General features: G+C 39.8%; 1 protein-coding gene across 1 annotated transcript; it reads left to right on the forward strand.

The window, feature by feature from the left end:
• The first annotated feature begins 1,362 nt into the window (after positions 1–1,362).
• On the forward strand, positions 1,363–9,859 carry LOC103754978 (sulfotransferase 6B1). The gene is made up of 7 exons (XM_008920860.2): positions 1,363–1,569; positions 2,378–2,562; positions 3,624–3,750; positions 6,322–6,416; positions 7,465–7,651; positions 9,086–9,240; positions 9,475–9,859. Exons 1-6 carry the CDS (start codon positions 1,425–1,427, stop codon positions 9,202–9,204), a joined length of 858 nt encoding a protein of 285 aa, XP_008919108.1. The 5' UTR covers positions 1,363–1,424; the 3' UTR covers positions 9,205–9,240; positions 9,475–9,859.
• The last annotated feature ends 3,881 nt before the right edge of the window (positions 9,860–13,740 follow it).

Raw genomic sequence — 13,740 nt, forward strand, 5'->3', positions numbered from 1 at the left:
AAAGAAGGGGAAAAATCAATCTTACATGGCTGGCTTTTCAGGACATTGGATTAGAAAGAAGCAAGTACAGAAGCTGGTAACTATCCTTACTCCTTGTGAGTAATCCTTACTGCTCAGGTGTTTCTTGGAAGTGTATGTCTATTTATTAACTTCTTACCAGGTATTGTGGGAATACATCTGGTAGTCAGCTCCAATGACCAAACCCAAGTTGTTATTTATGATAAAAAAAAAAAAGAACTGGAACATTGGTAAACTCGGGAAATTCCTGAAAGTTTGCTTCATTTTAAAGCAAGATTTGCATGAAGGTTCTCAAGTTGAAGATATTGAAGCTGAATACATCGTAGGAGGCTTTCAGTAGGAATAGTGAAGCCACTTGGTGTTTGAGGGAAAGAATGTGAAAAAGAATAAATTAAATTGTGGCCATTGAAAGGAAAATTGAAAATACTAAGCATTGTAAAATGTTTTGATTCAAAACTGAGCTATTTATTTTACTGTGATACATTCACTATGCTTAAGGTCACATTAAATAAAAATGGACCTTTCAGTTTAAAACATTAATGACAATTTCCACAGATTCAAACTTTTTCAAAAATACCCCCAGCCATTTGAAACCAGGTGGAGAACTGCCTCTTTCCTGAAAGTGGCTTTTATTTTTATGAATCTGCATATTCTGGGGAAAGATTTAAAAGTCTCCAACTACTTCTAGGTATGAAATAAGCAGGATTCAAGCCAATGTTAAATATCTATTTTAAGTTTGTGACTTTTGCTGTCTATATTTTCTTATGGAGACATATGACATCTTAAAAAATGTTATTACCTCTAAGGGCCTCTGTTCTTAAGATTCCTCAGGCTGAAATTAGAAAATCTTCAAAACACTGGTTGCTTAACTTCACAAGATCCAAGCGTTTGGAATTGATTTGCGTGTTTGAAATTTCAGGCTGTTGCATATTTGATAAAATGAAACAAAAAATATTTCATTCACATAAAATAAGACATTGTTTTTGTATCAATAAAAAGTACTTGAGGATACAGCTTCCAACGAAGTATAACTTACAGCATAATCATATTAAGCATATTTTAAGGCAGCATATAATACTAATTCTTGTCATTTTCCACAATTACTTTTTAACTATTACCTCATTACTTTATCTGGAGAGCCAATAAATTACAAACGACGTGCATTTTTCATGACTCTGCATTTCAGTTATTTATTAAGTTGTCTCTAATATGTCAGTTGCCTTTATCAACTACTGGAAAAATCAATATCTGATAGGACTTCACTGCATGTAGCAAAGTATATAAGCATGAGGTTTATATTGCTCAGTCTCAATTTGTCACTTCAGACCATCTGACTCAGAAGGGCCTCTTAAACCCTCATCATTTCCTTGTTATCTGATTTGCAGGAATCCAAGACTTAAGCAACCATGTCCAACTCCACTGAGGCAGAACTCATACACATGTTTAAGGGAATTCCCTTTACCACCAGGTCTTCTCCAGAACTTTTAAAATCCTTGGATACTTTTGAGGCTAGAGAAGATGATGTCCTTTTGGTTTCCTATCCCAAATCAGGTAAGCTCTAGTTTTAAATGTTAGTTGTAATAAGTCTCAATTGTGTGTTTCATGTTCTCTGCTTAAACTATTTGGGAAATATCTGTGTAGAAGAAACAGGAAAGGATGTTTGAGTGTGTGAATATATTATGCTGTCAGTAAATGTTAAAATTACAAGAAATATGGTCATTTACCTACATTTTGATTCTGTAATTGAAAATAATCTCAGGTGTTTTCATATTGGAATGCAAATAAATATTCCTTACTTGTAAGCAACACCTGTACTTGAAAGATTTTCCTGAGGACTTTCCATATTCAATTATGAGCAAGTCAAGAGTTGTATTAAGTTATTTGTATGGCTCTTGGCTGTAGATTTATTAATTTCTTATCCCCTCTCCACCTGCCTCTCTTGCACAGAGAAGCACACACCAAAGGGGAAGCTTAATCAGTACTTTCCAATATACAGACTCAAGTTACTATAAGAAAAAAATCAAACAAAACAAGTTATTCTAAAATAAATTATAAAAATAATATAACCACCTCTCAGCTGACAAGCAGTTTATCTAATGAGGTTGGTTTTGGTATTGTTATTAACACTTTTCACAGAGTTACTTTGTATTTCAGCTATAACCTTAATTTTTCAAGTGTTTATTTATTTGGAGCCAATGGAATTATTCAGTCGTGTAAAGTTTCTTGAATCTGGGCGAGTAGAAGTATCATTTGTTCACTAGCAATGTTTCCATATGAAAAATGCATGTCTCATATATCCTCTTGATAATAAATATTTTTTTTCTTGTTTGTTATTTTTCTTAAAATTACTCTTCTGCAGGCACCCACTGGCTTGCAGGAGTTATAACAAAGCTTTATGATACTGAAGTTACAATAACATCTCCCATTGAATTTGGAGACATTTCCAAACTGGAGGAGCTGAATAATATCTCAACAAAGAGAATCATTCCAACACACTTAGACTACAACATGTTACCTCCAAATTTTAAGAAAAAGAAATGCAAGGTAAGGCAAAAGTTACATAAAAGCTGTAAGACATGTTAAGTGTCTATTAGGAGTATATTTTGTCCTGTTGATCCTTAATAATTTTTGAATGATTTACAGTTTCCAGAAGTGGTTTGCTGTGAATTTTGGAGCCACAGCTGATCAGCAGTCAAAGGCAGCATGAGCAGAGACTTGGACTAGGGACTGGGTTCTACTCCTGCCCCACTGCTCTCATGGGGTGATTTGTATACCAGGCACCATACAAAATAGAACATCAACACCTTTCAATCATAAATCTCTCATTAGGGATGGAGGGTTTCTCATGGCCTCATTTCCTAGTGTCTTAGAAAATAGTTATCTTGGGTACTTACAGTCTGTACTGGAGTTGAAAATACTCTGCACCTCCTGCTGAAGCTTTATGAAGAACCCATAAAGATTTTGGGAGAACAAAAGAGAATTGAGACATGGGAGGCAGATTCAGATCACAGTTTTGAGTTCACAGAATCATAGAATCACCTGGGTTGGGAGGGACCTTAAAGATCATCTAGTTCCAACCCCCATGCTGTGGGCAGGGACACCTCCCACTAGACCAGTTCCTGCTATGCTAATGTGGGAGGTCTTTAAAAATAAGCTCTGGGTCTCAGATTTTTTTATTGAAAATCTAAAATTTCAGGATAACTCAGATACAGACTTTTGGGACAAAGCAAATTTGAATGAAAAGCCAAAATTTATGTTTTGCAGCTGTCCTGTGAATGTTAATTAGTAAATGTTTTCATACATGAGATAGTAAACTGACTCATGAGTTAAACTTAACCCAGGCTCTTTCATAAAATGTAAACATTACCCAGCTGTGGCAAACACACCTCTTTCCACATGGAATTGTTTACTAAACACTACAGACTCCTGCCTAAGAAGAGACAAATACATTTCTAATTTAATGGCATAGTCACTGAAGGAGGAATCCTAAAGGAAAGGGGTTTGACACTGCCAACTGCCTGTGAAAATGCTATATTTACACACAGAGCTTCTCTAAAACAAAGGAAGGATATTATCATTAATAAATATATCATCTTCATTTACAGATGATGTACATCAGCAGAAATCCCAAAGACACTGCTGTTTCCATGTATCATTACTACAGAGATAACCCAAACCTTCCCACTGTAGATACCTGGGCTGCTTTCTTTGACTTGTTCTTAAAAGGGAATGGTAAGAATAAATGTTTTCTCCTTGCATTTTACATTAGCTTATTGTGCACAGAAAGAGTTAAGAAATGTGAACCGTGTGAAAACTCCTTATTGAACTCCTTATTCATATGGCATTAGCTGGGGGGACCAGGAGTGTCAGGATAAATTCTAATGCCAAACAAAACAAGAGCAAATAACAGGATGCCCTCTTCAGCCCTGCAATGAGACATTTTGATAAGCAGCTGCATCATTTCAGCATGAGTGCTCTTTGCAGGTTCTTGCTGTTCTTTACACACCTGTTAAAAAAACCTATTCTCCAAGAAAAGACACTGATTTCTTTTCTTTCCATGAACACCCTGCAACCCCTGACTATTTGTTGATTCCGACGTGGACTCGCCCTGTGTCAAAAGTTTTCCAGCCTTGACTTGTGAACCTCAGTAGCAGACTGCTTCCCCCCAGTAATTTCTGTGTAAGCTATGATAGGGGAGGTATGTGTACCCAGCTCCTCCGAGCAGATGCAGGGCAGCTGAGCTGGCTACAGCCCGCCCCTGTCCTGGGCGGGGCGGGTGCTCTCTTACAAGGAGCTCAGCCGGCCCTACATGTGCCCAAGGGCAGGAAAAGGGCATGGGAGGGCACAGTCTACCAGGCTGCACCAATAGTCTGGTGTCTTCCCCAGTCTTGAAGCCGGCCCTGGGCAGCCCTTCAAAGGAGTCTGGACGTGTTCATAAAGCCCTCCTGCACACACTCTGCCTGATATGTTGTCTTAGTAGCAGGGTCCGAAGATCAAGGACAAGAGGGAGATTTTTATGAGTGGTGGGATGGAAGTTAACAAGAGGACCTTGTTCACTTTATCCACTCCCATTTTTAGTGTTTTATTAGTCCTTTGAGGAGTAAAGTGTCACCCTAGTGATGATAACAGCAGTAATGATTGATCAACTTGAAAACTTTGAAAGAAAAGTGCCACTGCAGTCATCATGGGCTCACATCAGAGCTCCAGAAGTCAATTTACTCACTGCCTTCTCTGGGCTTGGGCTCAGATCTTGTGCTCCTGGATCAGAGCAGGCCTAAGGCGTGTTCTTCAGTGATTTGCAGGATCTTGGCTTATTTAATATGAACTCTGAACATACAACAGTAGAAAAAAAAAAAAAGAGGATTGTATTCAGGGCCAGGGTGGATGGGGCTTTGAGCAGCCTGGTCTAGTGGAAGATGTCTGTGCCTATGGTGGGGGGGTTGGAACTAAATGATCTTTAAAGTCCCTTCCAACCCAAATCATTCTGTGATTTTATGATTAAATTATAAAAGCATCTCCCATTTACCTCCAAATTATTAGCCACCTTCTATTTTCTGAGTCCTTGCCCATGGCATAAATAGATAATTATGTTTGTTACATCAGAAATTTAGGTAAGAGGTGATGTGGAGGAAAAGGTCATTTTCACTTCTAATTTCACTCTGAATGTCATTTTCACTTCTAATAAAATCGTAAGACTGTTGTGCTGCTTGATTCAAACCCTGCAGTACTCTTGCATAACATCAGCTCAAACCAAGGGTTAGGGCACAGAGGGACAGCTGTGGTGCCATCCCTGGAGTCTCCAAGGCTGTATGCTGTACTCCTGAATCCAACAGGGCTATGCTATTGTTGGCCACATGCCCAGGGTAGTTGACCAGGAGAGCAGGGTCTAATTGCACACCGTGGAGCACACGTGCCTTGCACTCAGAGACTGCTTTATGTGCTGGAGAGGGCTCCAGACTGGAGCATTCAGCTTAATTATAAGTATTAGTTATAATTACTGCTTAATTATAACTCACAGTTTGCAACCAAAATGTTGGTCATTACAAGATTATACTGTTGTGGTGGTGCTTGTAAAAGCAAAGTCACAGTCCAGGAGAATCACAGGCTGTGATTGCTCTGTCCAGGCCTCTTCTCATCGCCCTACAAAGAGGCTTTCATCTTCCCTTTCACTGGAAAGGTCAGAATGTTGTTTTGTAGAATAAAGATGAAATTTAGCTGTCCTCCCATGGTCCAGGAAAAGGAGCATTCAGGCAAAACAAGCACTGTGGCTCAGTTATAAACCATTTTATCTGTTTCATTGGCTGAACGATGTATTTGCATAAGTTCTTTACATAATCCTTCTTTGGTGTTTAAAAATTATACAGATTCCCTTCTGCTGAGACAAAAGAGAGCTGACAACAGTGTGCTCCATTTAAGAGAGTCCTTATTTCATTTCCTGGTGAAGGGATTATATTTCTAGCTGTGACCACAGACACGCAGTCATTTGCTGGGATGCTCAGATCTTGTTAGGCAGGTATATTTTCCTTCATTATTGGCCTTTCCTTAGATTTGGAGTCTGTTTCTACTACAGAATTGTATCTCAGAATAGTCTCTGATATGAAAACAAATTCCAACAAGAGTGGTAACCTCTTTGAATGTCACTTTTGTAAGTTTGAGTCACTTGGCACAAAGAATTGCATTTGTTTTAGAGGGATGTGGGGTACATATTATGAAGGGATCATTCTCCTAAATGTGTGAGATACCACCACATTTATTTATGAATGAAGTTTATCTGAATGACTTTTACATGGGTTTTCTTTTCAGTTGTCTGTGGATCCTGGTTTGATCATTTCCTAAGTTGGGAAGAACATGAAGATGACAAAAACATCTTATTTTTGTTCTATGAAGACATGAAGAAGGTAAATATGCTCTCTGCACTTGGTTCAGAATGCATTACTTGTAAATTAGCATAATTAAAATATCAAAGAGGAAATTATAATGAAAAAGGAGAAAGAAGGAAAATGTGAATGTATGTCTTTGGGCATATTTTGTATTTGCATAGAATTTTATATTAGTGAACTAATTCTGACTGCACAAGTTATATAAATATCAAATCCTGTGAGAGTTATATTTCTTACATGCAGGAATGGGACTCATATTACATAATTTTCTCCAGGCTGTAAGGGAGAATTTTAAGTTCCTCTTTCTTGGTCCTACGGAAAGACCAAGGACATCTGTTGAGGGCCACACATTAACTTGCTGTGTCTGACATTTCCAGTGAAATTTTCAAAAAGTGATGTAAGACAACAGAACTACTCACAGTCTCATGGTACTTGTATTCCCAATAAACAAGAAAATTAAAGACTGAAAGGGTAGGAAAACAGTTTGGTGAAAGGAAATTATGCAGACACTGCTTTGCTGTTCTTAAAAAAAAAAGAAAGTAAAAGACCTTAGCTTTCAAAGAATGAATTTTTGAGTGAATAGAAAACACTCTCTAGTGTTTCTATTAAAATAGGTTTGTTCATTTTTTGGGAACAAAAAAATTCCAAGATGACGAATGTAAACAAACTATTTTGTATTCTGAGTCACTTGTTAGATCTCTATATACATCACCTCCAATGAAATAAGCTACTTACACAGAAGCTGAACTTTGAGTATTTCTCTATTCCCAGTGAAATAATTCTGAGAGACAGGAGAACATTTTATCTGAACTGGAAGTAAATTCGGGAATATAACTGTGTTTGGTATGACATACTCAGTATTTATCCATTTCTGTGAGTATGGGTATGAGGGGAATCAGGTTTACTGTACCTGTCATCTGCACAGCCCAATTACATACTTGGCTTGCTTGAAAGCAAATACATGTGTGACAAACTTGTTATGTAATAAAAAGGATCCTTTTCAAATTAGCTAAAAGTCTGATAATCGGCTTAGAAATATAAAAGCTTTATTCTTCTTGCACCTCAGGATCTCCCTAAGGTTGTAAAGAAAATTGCTTTGTTCTTGAGTTTAAACACCAGTGACAAAGATATCCAAGATATCTGCAGTAAGTCCTCGTTCTCAGAGATGAAAAATGACACAGAAAAGGAGAACAGTGATCCCAGTCACACTGTGTGTGCTCTGACATCCAACAGGAAGCTGATTTTCCGAAAAGGTAAATTCCTTTGTTCTTAACACAGTAGAGGAAGTGGAAATCCAGGCAGAGGCCAAGGACCAGGTCTCTCCCAGAGTGTAGTGGTGCTTGGCTCAGCCCTAGGAAGCAACGACAGGATTCTTCAATTTGAAGCCCCCTTAAAAATCACTTTCTTTCTAAGTTCTCTGTCTGCAAATGCAGACTTATATTAGAGAAGCACAGAGGAGCTAGAACAACTAATATTGCTCCAAGGAGTGGGAGCTGTTGAGCTAAAAGGAAAGGTTCACTCAGCATTACTCTTTGTCTATGGGGTTTTTTATCTAAAAGTTGACCACCTCAGTCTTTTACAACGTGTCTCCTCTGACACCACCTGCAAAGGTCACTTGGTTTACCAGAAAAATAAAGAGCAAGACACATTCCTTCTGAATAAGACTACTCTTATCACCTCCTATCTTACGGAAATATTCCTGAGAAAGGAATATGCTGACAATGACAACAACAAAAGAATGGTCACAGGTAGCCTTCAGACCCTGAGCAAGCTGGAATCCACGGAAAATCTTCCACAGTGTTTAGTTCAGACGTGACTTTAAGATATCTGCAGGAGCTGTTTTCTTGCTTCTGACATTTCAGAAGCTTCCTCAGGTTTGGATAATAAGTAAAACCAAATCCATCATGTTTACATGGATTTTGATTATATTTATTTACTTAATTTTTGAACAATAATTGACAGTTTAAAACCAAGGATTGTTTCAATTAATAAATAGGGAAATGGTACCTTCTGTTAATTCAGAACGTTTTTACCAATGAGCTGAAACAAATGCCAAAATACAATCTGTTGTTAAAAAAAGAAAAAAAAAACAGATACATTTTTCTAAGTCAGTGAACTTTGATGAAGATATGTTGAAAATTTTGAAAAATCCCAACAGTTTCACTTCCAAGGGCATGTAGTAATAGGACAAGGGGGGATGGCTTTAAACTGAAAGAAGGTAGGGAAGAAATTCTTTACAGTAGGAGTAGTGAGGCACTGGAACAGGTCCCTTCCAACCCAAACTGATCTATGATTCTATGATTTCCCCTACTGACTGTGAAAAAACCCAGGCAGAGACCTTTAACTACATACAACTAAGGCATGGCAAGATGCCTCCCTGCCAACATGACCAGGAGCTCTAATGTCACCTTGGAAACCTTCTGCTCTTCGTCCACCACTTTTGTTGGCACTAATCCACTCCGAGGCTGAGGGTTTAACAGCCTTTATGGATGACAACCCAGCTGCTTCCACCAGTCTTGCCAGATCAGTAAAGCAACTCACAGTCATGACCTACCACAGAGGCTGTGGTTAAGAATATATTAATAATCTGTGCCAACTGCAACGTTAACAAAACTGGGCTGCCTTTAAACAATTTTTTGCTTCAAATATTACTAGCTTCACCGTTCTTTCTGTTCCTGCTCTCCTAGGTGCTGTTGGTGATTGGAAGAACCATTTCACTCCAAAGCAGAATAGGAGGTTTGAGGAGATATTTAATGAGAAAATGAAACGCAGCAAAATGGCAAAATGTTTCATCTATGAAGTTTGACTCCATGTGAAGAACAACACGCAGTTATCAACAAATGTACGTAGAGCAGCTGGTGGGAAATTCTGAATGGGCACTCCCATTTGGTTTGTAATGCTTCCAATAGAAAGGATTGTAAACATGAGATTTTGAGGAGAGGAAAATTCTGACACAATGACAGAGCTGAACTCAGTTCTCAGCGGGCAGATGTATGTGGTTTTACAGAGTCAGGTGTCAGACCTATGTTTTGACAACAAAATTTACTTAATCTTTTTTTTTTTTTTTTGCTCCAAGGGGATATGAACAGACTTCTTAGATCCGAATTAGGAATTTTACCCATGATATTATGGAAAAGAAAAAAAAAGGAACCTGTAAAAAACAAGATAGAAAAAGTCTAAAAAAACTTCATAAGAAAATGACCAAAATTTTGACCCCAGACTCACTCCTTCTGTAATACATCATGATTTATGAACTGCCTATCTTACTGGACATTGTTATTGACACCGAAGTTGAAAACTGCAGCTGTGTATTTGACAATCCATGGTGAAGTCTGTTTACAAAATGTTTCTTTTTTTTTTTTTTACAATGTGTAGTTCTTTGATGTAACTTATTTCTGGGTTAGATACCGTATATTGTATATACGGTATAAATGTATTAAATGCAACTGATATAAATCCAAGTAAATTTCTGCAGCATGCGTTGGGCAATTATAAAAGTGGGTTTTTTCCATTTGACTTTCTTTCTGCAAAATATCTGTTTCCAGTGTTTTGATGAGAACCATTTTGCTTCACAGTCCTTGTGCAATAGAACTCAATAGCTACACCATGATAAACAAACCACAGCTCAGAGACAGCTTAATCTGAGCACAACTTATTTATTTACCCTGCCCTGATAAGGCAGATTTTCCAATAATCAGCTGTCTGCGTTCACATCCGAGGGACTGTTCTAAGAAATCAGTGAAGAATTTTTTTCTGATTTATTCCATGATGTGTTTTTTGTGTCCTCACCTTTGCTTTGAAGGCTGGCTTTAAGGACTCTTCTCCCCAGACTAGTTTTCCCCAACCATACAGTTATGAGGCTGAAAAGCTGAAGTATTGCCTTATTTAGTGAAATACTAATCTCTCTCCAGCCACACACTTCACACTTGCCACACAGCCCTTTCATTTCATACCTGGCCTGTGCAAGATGACATCAATACCTACTGATTTTGCATCTGCATATCCGGTACTGAAGATATATGTTGAAGAGATCAAGAGAAAAGCTTGTTTGACCACAGTCCCTTGCCATTTACAATTCAACACAGGGGAGATGCTACCCTTAGCACTGCCTTTTGCAGATGACCCACTTGGAAATCAGAATTTAGATATGTTACTTTCCTCTTCTGACATTAAAATCATTCTCTCTCCCTCTAAAATGCCATGGACCACTGTTGCCGTCCTTTCAGTGTTATTATTCCACTATTAATAAATGGCAAGAAATCGGCTAATGAAGATGCTTGAACATTTTACTGAAAGACTTATGTTTTTCTGGCCCTCTGAGTATGGAAAAAAGCCAATGGGTCCTTGGGCAAATCAAGTTTGCAAGCCAATTTAACTGCATTAAGACTGGTGTAAGCAACATTTACATGTATTTGCACAATATGAAACTGTGTGAGAAGGAACAGGATGAGGACATACCTCGTGGATCAATGGGGAGATTAAAGCATACACTCCTGAAAACTGGCTGAGGGGATTATATTAGACTATAACATAGCAAGTGTTTTACCAGTTGACCTCTAGCACCACATTGCAGACTTAAATGACTTCCAAAATAAAGCTCTGCTCAGTAACACTTCATACAAATACAGCACTTTTAGTCTGAAAATGCAGTTTTACTCAAGCTTTGCTCAATACAGGCACACCTCAATACTCTACCTGAGGCAGAGTGCAGCAACTGATTAGTAGTGATTAGAAGCTTCTGCCAGCAAAACTACAGGGTAGCAGGTCCATCCTGCACAGGCACAGCCTGGTGCAGCTGCAGAGAGCTGTGTCAGAGGTCCAGAAACCCAGGCTGGGCACTGTTCCTAAAGGGTGGGGGTACGTGATGCTACTGGCAACCAGGGTTTTCCAGCAATTGCTACACCTGCCACTTCTTCCATCCTCTTTTCTCTGGCTCTCCCCACTGTCTGCTACTCCCCCTCTCCTTCCCATGACCGTAATAGAGGGATTCAAATGGAATGTTTCAAAGAATAGTCAGTCTGGTTCCACAAATCATTCCGGCAGGCTGTGGAGATGTTAAAGAACTTTCAAAACTTCCATAGTAAGATGTCGTAAAAATGTCTCCTCCCCTCTCTGTTTTTCTTTCTTTTTTTCCTATGGCAGTTAAAATGTTGGCAGAGGGTGACATTTCAGCCCTACAAAATATAAAAGCACTGATCCAAAATGTACCTAGACCACAGCAATACTAGGTTTGGAAGAAATAAAGCCCTGTGCAATCTCTATTATGTGGAAATGCTTACAATACTGCTTTCTTACTCTGGTAACATATTTTCCCTTCCTGAGTCAGGGCTCTTCTCAAGACTGATTTAAGTAGAAAGGACAGGATTAAACATTTACTCCATCAGAGCTGAGACACAGGGCTTCTACCTGCTCTTGTTGAAGTTAACCTGCTCTGCTTGCTACCCAGGCTTATCTGACCTTTGGGGCAGATAAAAAGAAAGCAGAGCATTTGGAGGGCCAGAACTCTTGTGAGAGGAACACATGAATTCCAGGTCCTGCTTTATGAACCTCTTCCCTGAAAACATCACACAGTTATCTTCTAAAGTAGCCCTCAGAGAAGAAAAGGTGCTCAGGTAAACATCCCAGCAACCTGAATTTAAGTCATACTAGTTCTGATACAATGAGTGATGCCCAAAGCAGTTTCTTGGAGGAAAAAAATGACTGGGGGAAAAGTCTCACCAAATAGGTTCAGGAACATCTTGTAGAAGATGAAAAGTAGGCTGGGGAAGTGGGGAGAGCAGGCAGGGGAAGGAATCTGAGCTAGTTCTGGTAATCTTTGAAGCCAGAAGTCATGGGAAAACAGAAGATTTAGGTCAGGACATCAGTTGGTGGGTTTCTGCATTGGGTCTGAGTAGAGACGCTCGAGGGACCAAAACAAGGGTTTGCTTGTAACCAGCTGTCAGATGGAAAGGTAAAGGTGGAGGATAAAAAGGAATTTCTGTGGAGTTTGGTTCATGACCAGTTGATGAGAGAGAAAGGACAGTCACAGACCACAGACAAAATGCCAAGGGCACTCCTGCTGCAGAGACTGAGGAGGGATGGGACAGGAGGAATCACACCTAACAGAAAGGGCTGTGTCAGTGAAGGCAATCACTGAAAGACCACGTTCAGAAAGGGGGGAAGAGGACTAAGTGGTTGTATCACTCTTTCACCAGTTCCAGCCTCACAGATGACAACAATCCTCCTTTTTCCAAGGGACCAGAAACCAGATAATTGTGCAGCAACTTCTCTATTAACTTTGACAGGAGACAGTCCTCCCCTATCACTGAATTCATTTACCTGTCCTGTCTACCAGAGAAGATAAACTCTTAGGACAGACTGAGGGGCTGTGTGGTGAGACATTGCTCTTCCTGGGATCCCACAGAAGCTTCTCCTGGGCCAAGTGGGGAGGAGCAACAGCACCTCATGGCCCCAAAAGGAAGCGAGTGGGAGCACCCACCCAACAGCTGCTTGAGCGATAAAACAGAAACCAAAAAGCATGAAGTCACCAATTACACTGCTGTGCCTCCCTTTGGCCTCTTTCCAATCTGGTCCTGCAGGCCAATGATAGGTGGAAGAAACAGCTGCCTTGGAAACGCCTGCAACCCTGAGGGACCAGGGGCATGTCCACTCTTGGGTGAGTCTGCAGCCATCCAGGCTCTGTGCCAGTAGAAAGGGAAGCAGCACTGCCTCGGAAAGGAACAGGAATGTTTGTTCTTCACTGACACCTATTGACTGCAGTGCTTTAACTGCAAAGCCCTGCACAATTTCTCAGGGCTCAAAAGCAGAAGCAGACTCTGAAGGGAATCAGCCACAGGTTTAGGGGGAGCAGGTCTGTCCCTGAGTACCTGATGCACAGCCTGCTTATGAAGTCCTTCAGTTCTGAACACCAGTGTCTGCAAAGATCATAGGATCATTAAATCATAGATTGGCCTGGGTTGGAGGGGACCTTACAGATTATGTAGTTCCAACCCCCCTGCCATGGGCAGGGACACCTTTCACTGGACCAGGTTGCTCAGAGCCCCATCTAACCTGAACTTAAACACATCCAGGCATGGGGCATCCACAGCTTCTCTGGGCAACCTGTTCCAGTGCCTCACAACACACACAGTAAAGAATTTCTTCCTAATATCTAATCTAAATCTAAACCTACTCTCTGTCAGTTTGAAGCCATTCCCCCTTGCCCTGTCACTCCAGGCCCTTGTAAAAAGTCCCTCTCCATCTCTCTTGTAGGCTCCCTTCAGGTACTGGAAGGCCATAATTGGGTTATCCCAAAGCCTTCCCTTCTCCAGGCTGAACAATCCCAATTCTCTCAGCCTTTCCT

This window comes from Manacus vitellinus, unplaced genomic scaffold (assembly GCF_001715985.3).
Source record: "Manacus vitellinus isolate BGI_N305 unplaced genomic scaffold, ASM171598v3 scaffold_5_pilon, whole genome shotgun sequence".
Lineage (NCBI taxonomy): Eukaryota > Metazoa > Chordata > Aves > Passeriformes > Pipridae > Manacus > Manacus vitellinus.

What these genes read in the sequence shown, in the direction of transcription:
- LOC103754978 (XM_008920860.2), top strand. Translation starts at nt 1,425, where the DNA reads ATGTCCAACTCCACTGAGGCAGAACTCATACACATGTTTAAGGGAATT. An exon ending in TTAAGAAAAAGAAATGCAAG is followed by an intron (nt 2,563 to 3,623) that starts GTAAGGCAAAAG and finishes CTTCATTTACAG; the next exon opens with ATGATGTACATCAGCAGAAA. An exon ending in TCTATGAAGACATGAAGAAG is followed by an intron (nt 6,417 to 7,464) that starts GTAAATATGCTC and finishes CTTGCACCTCAG; the next exon opens with GATCTCCCTAAGGTTGTAAA.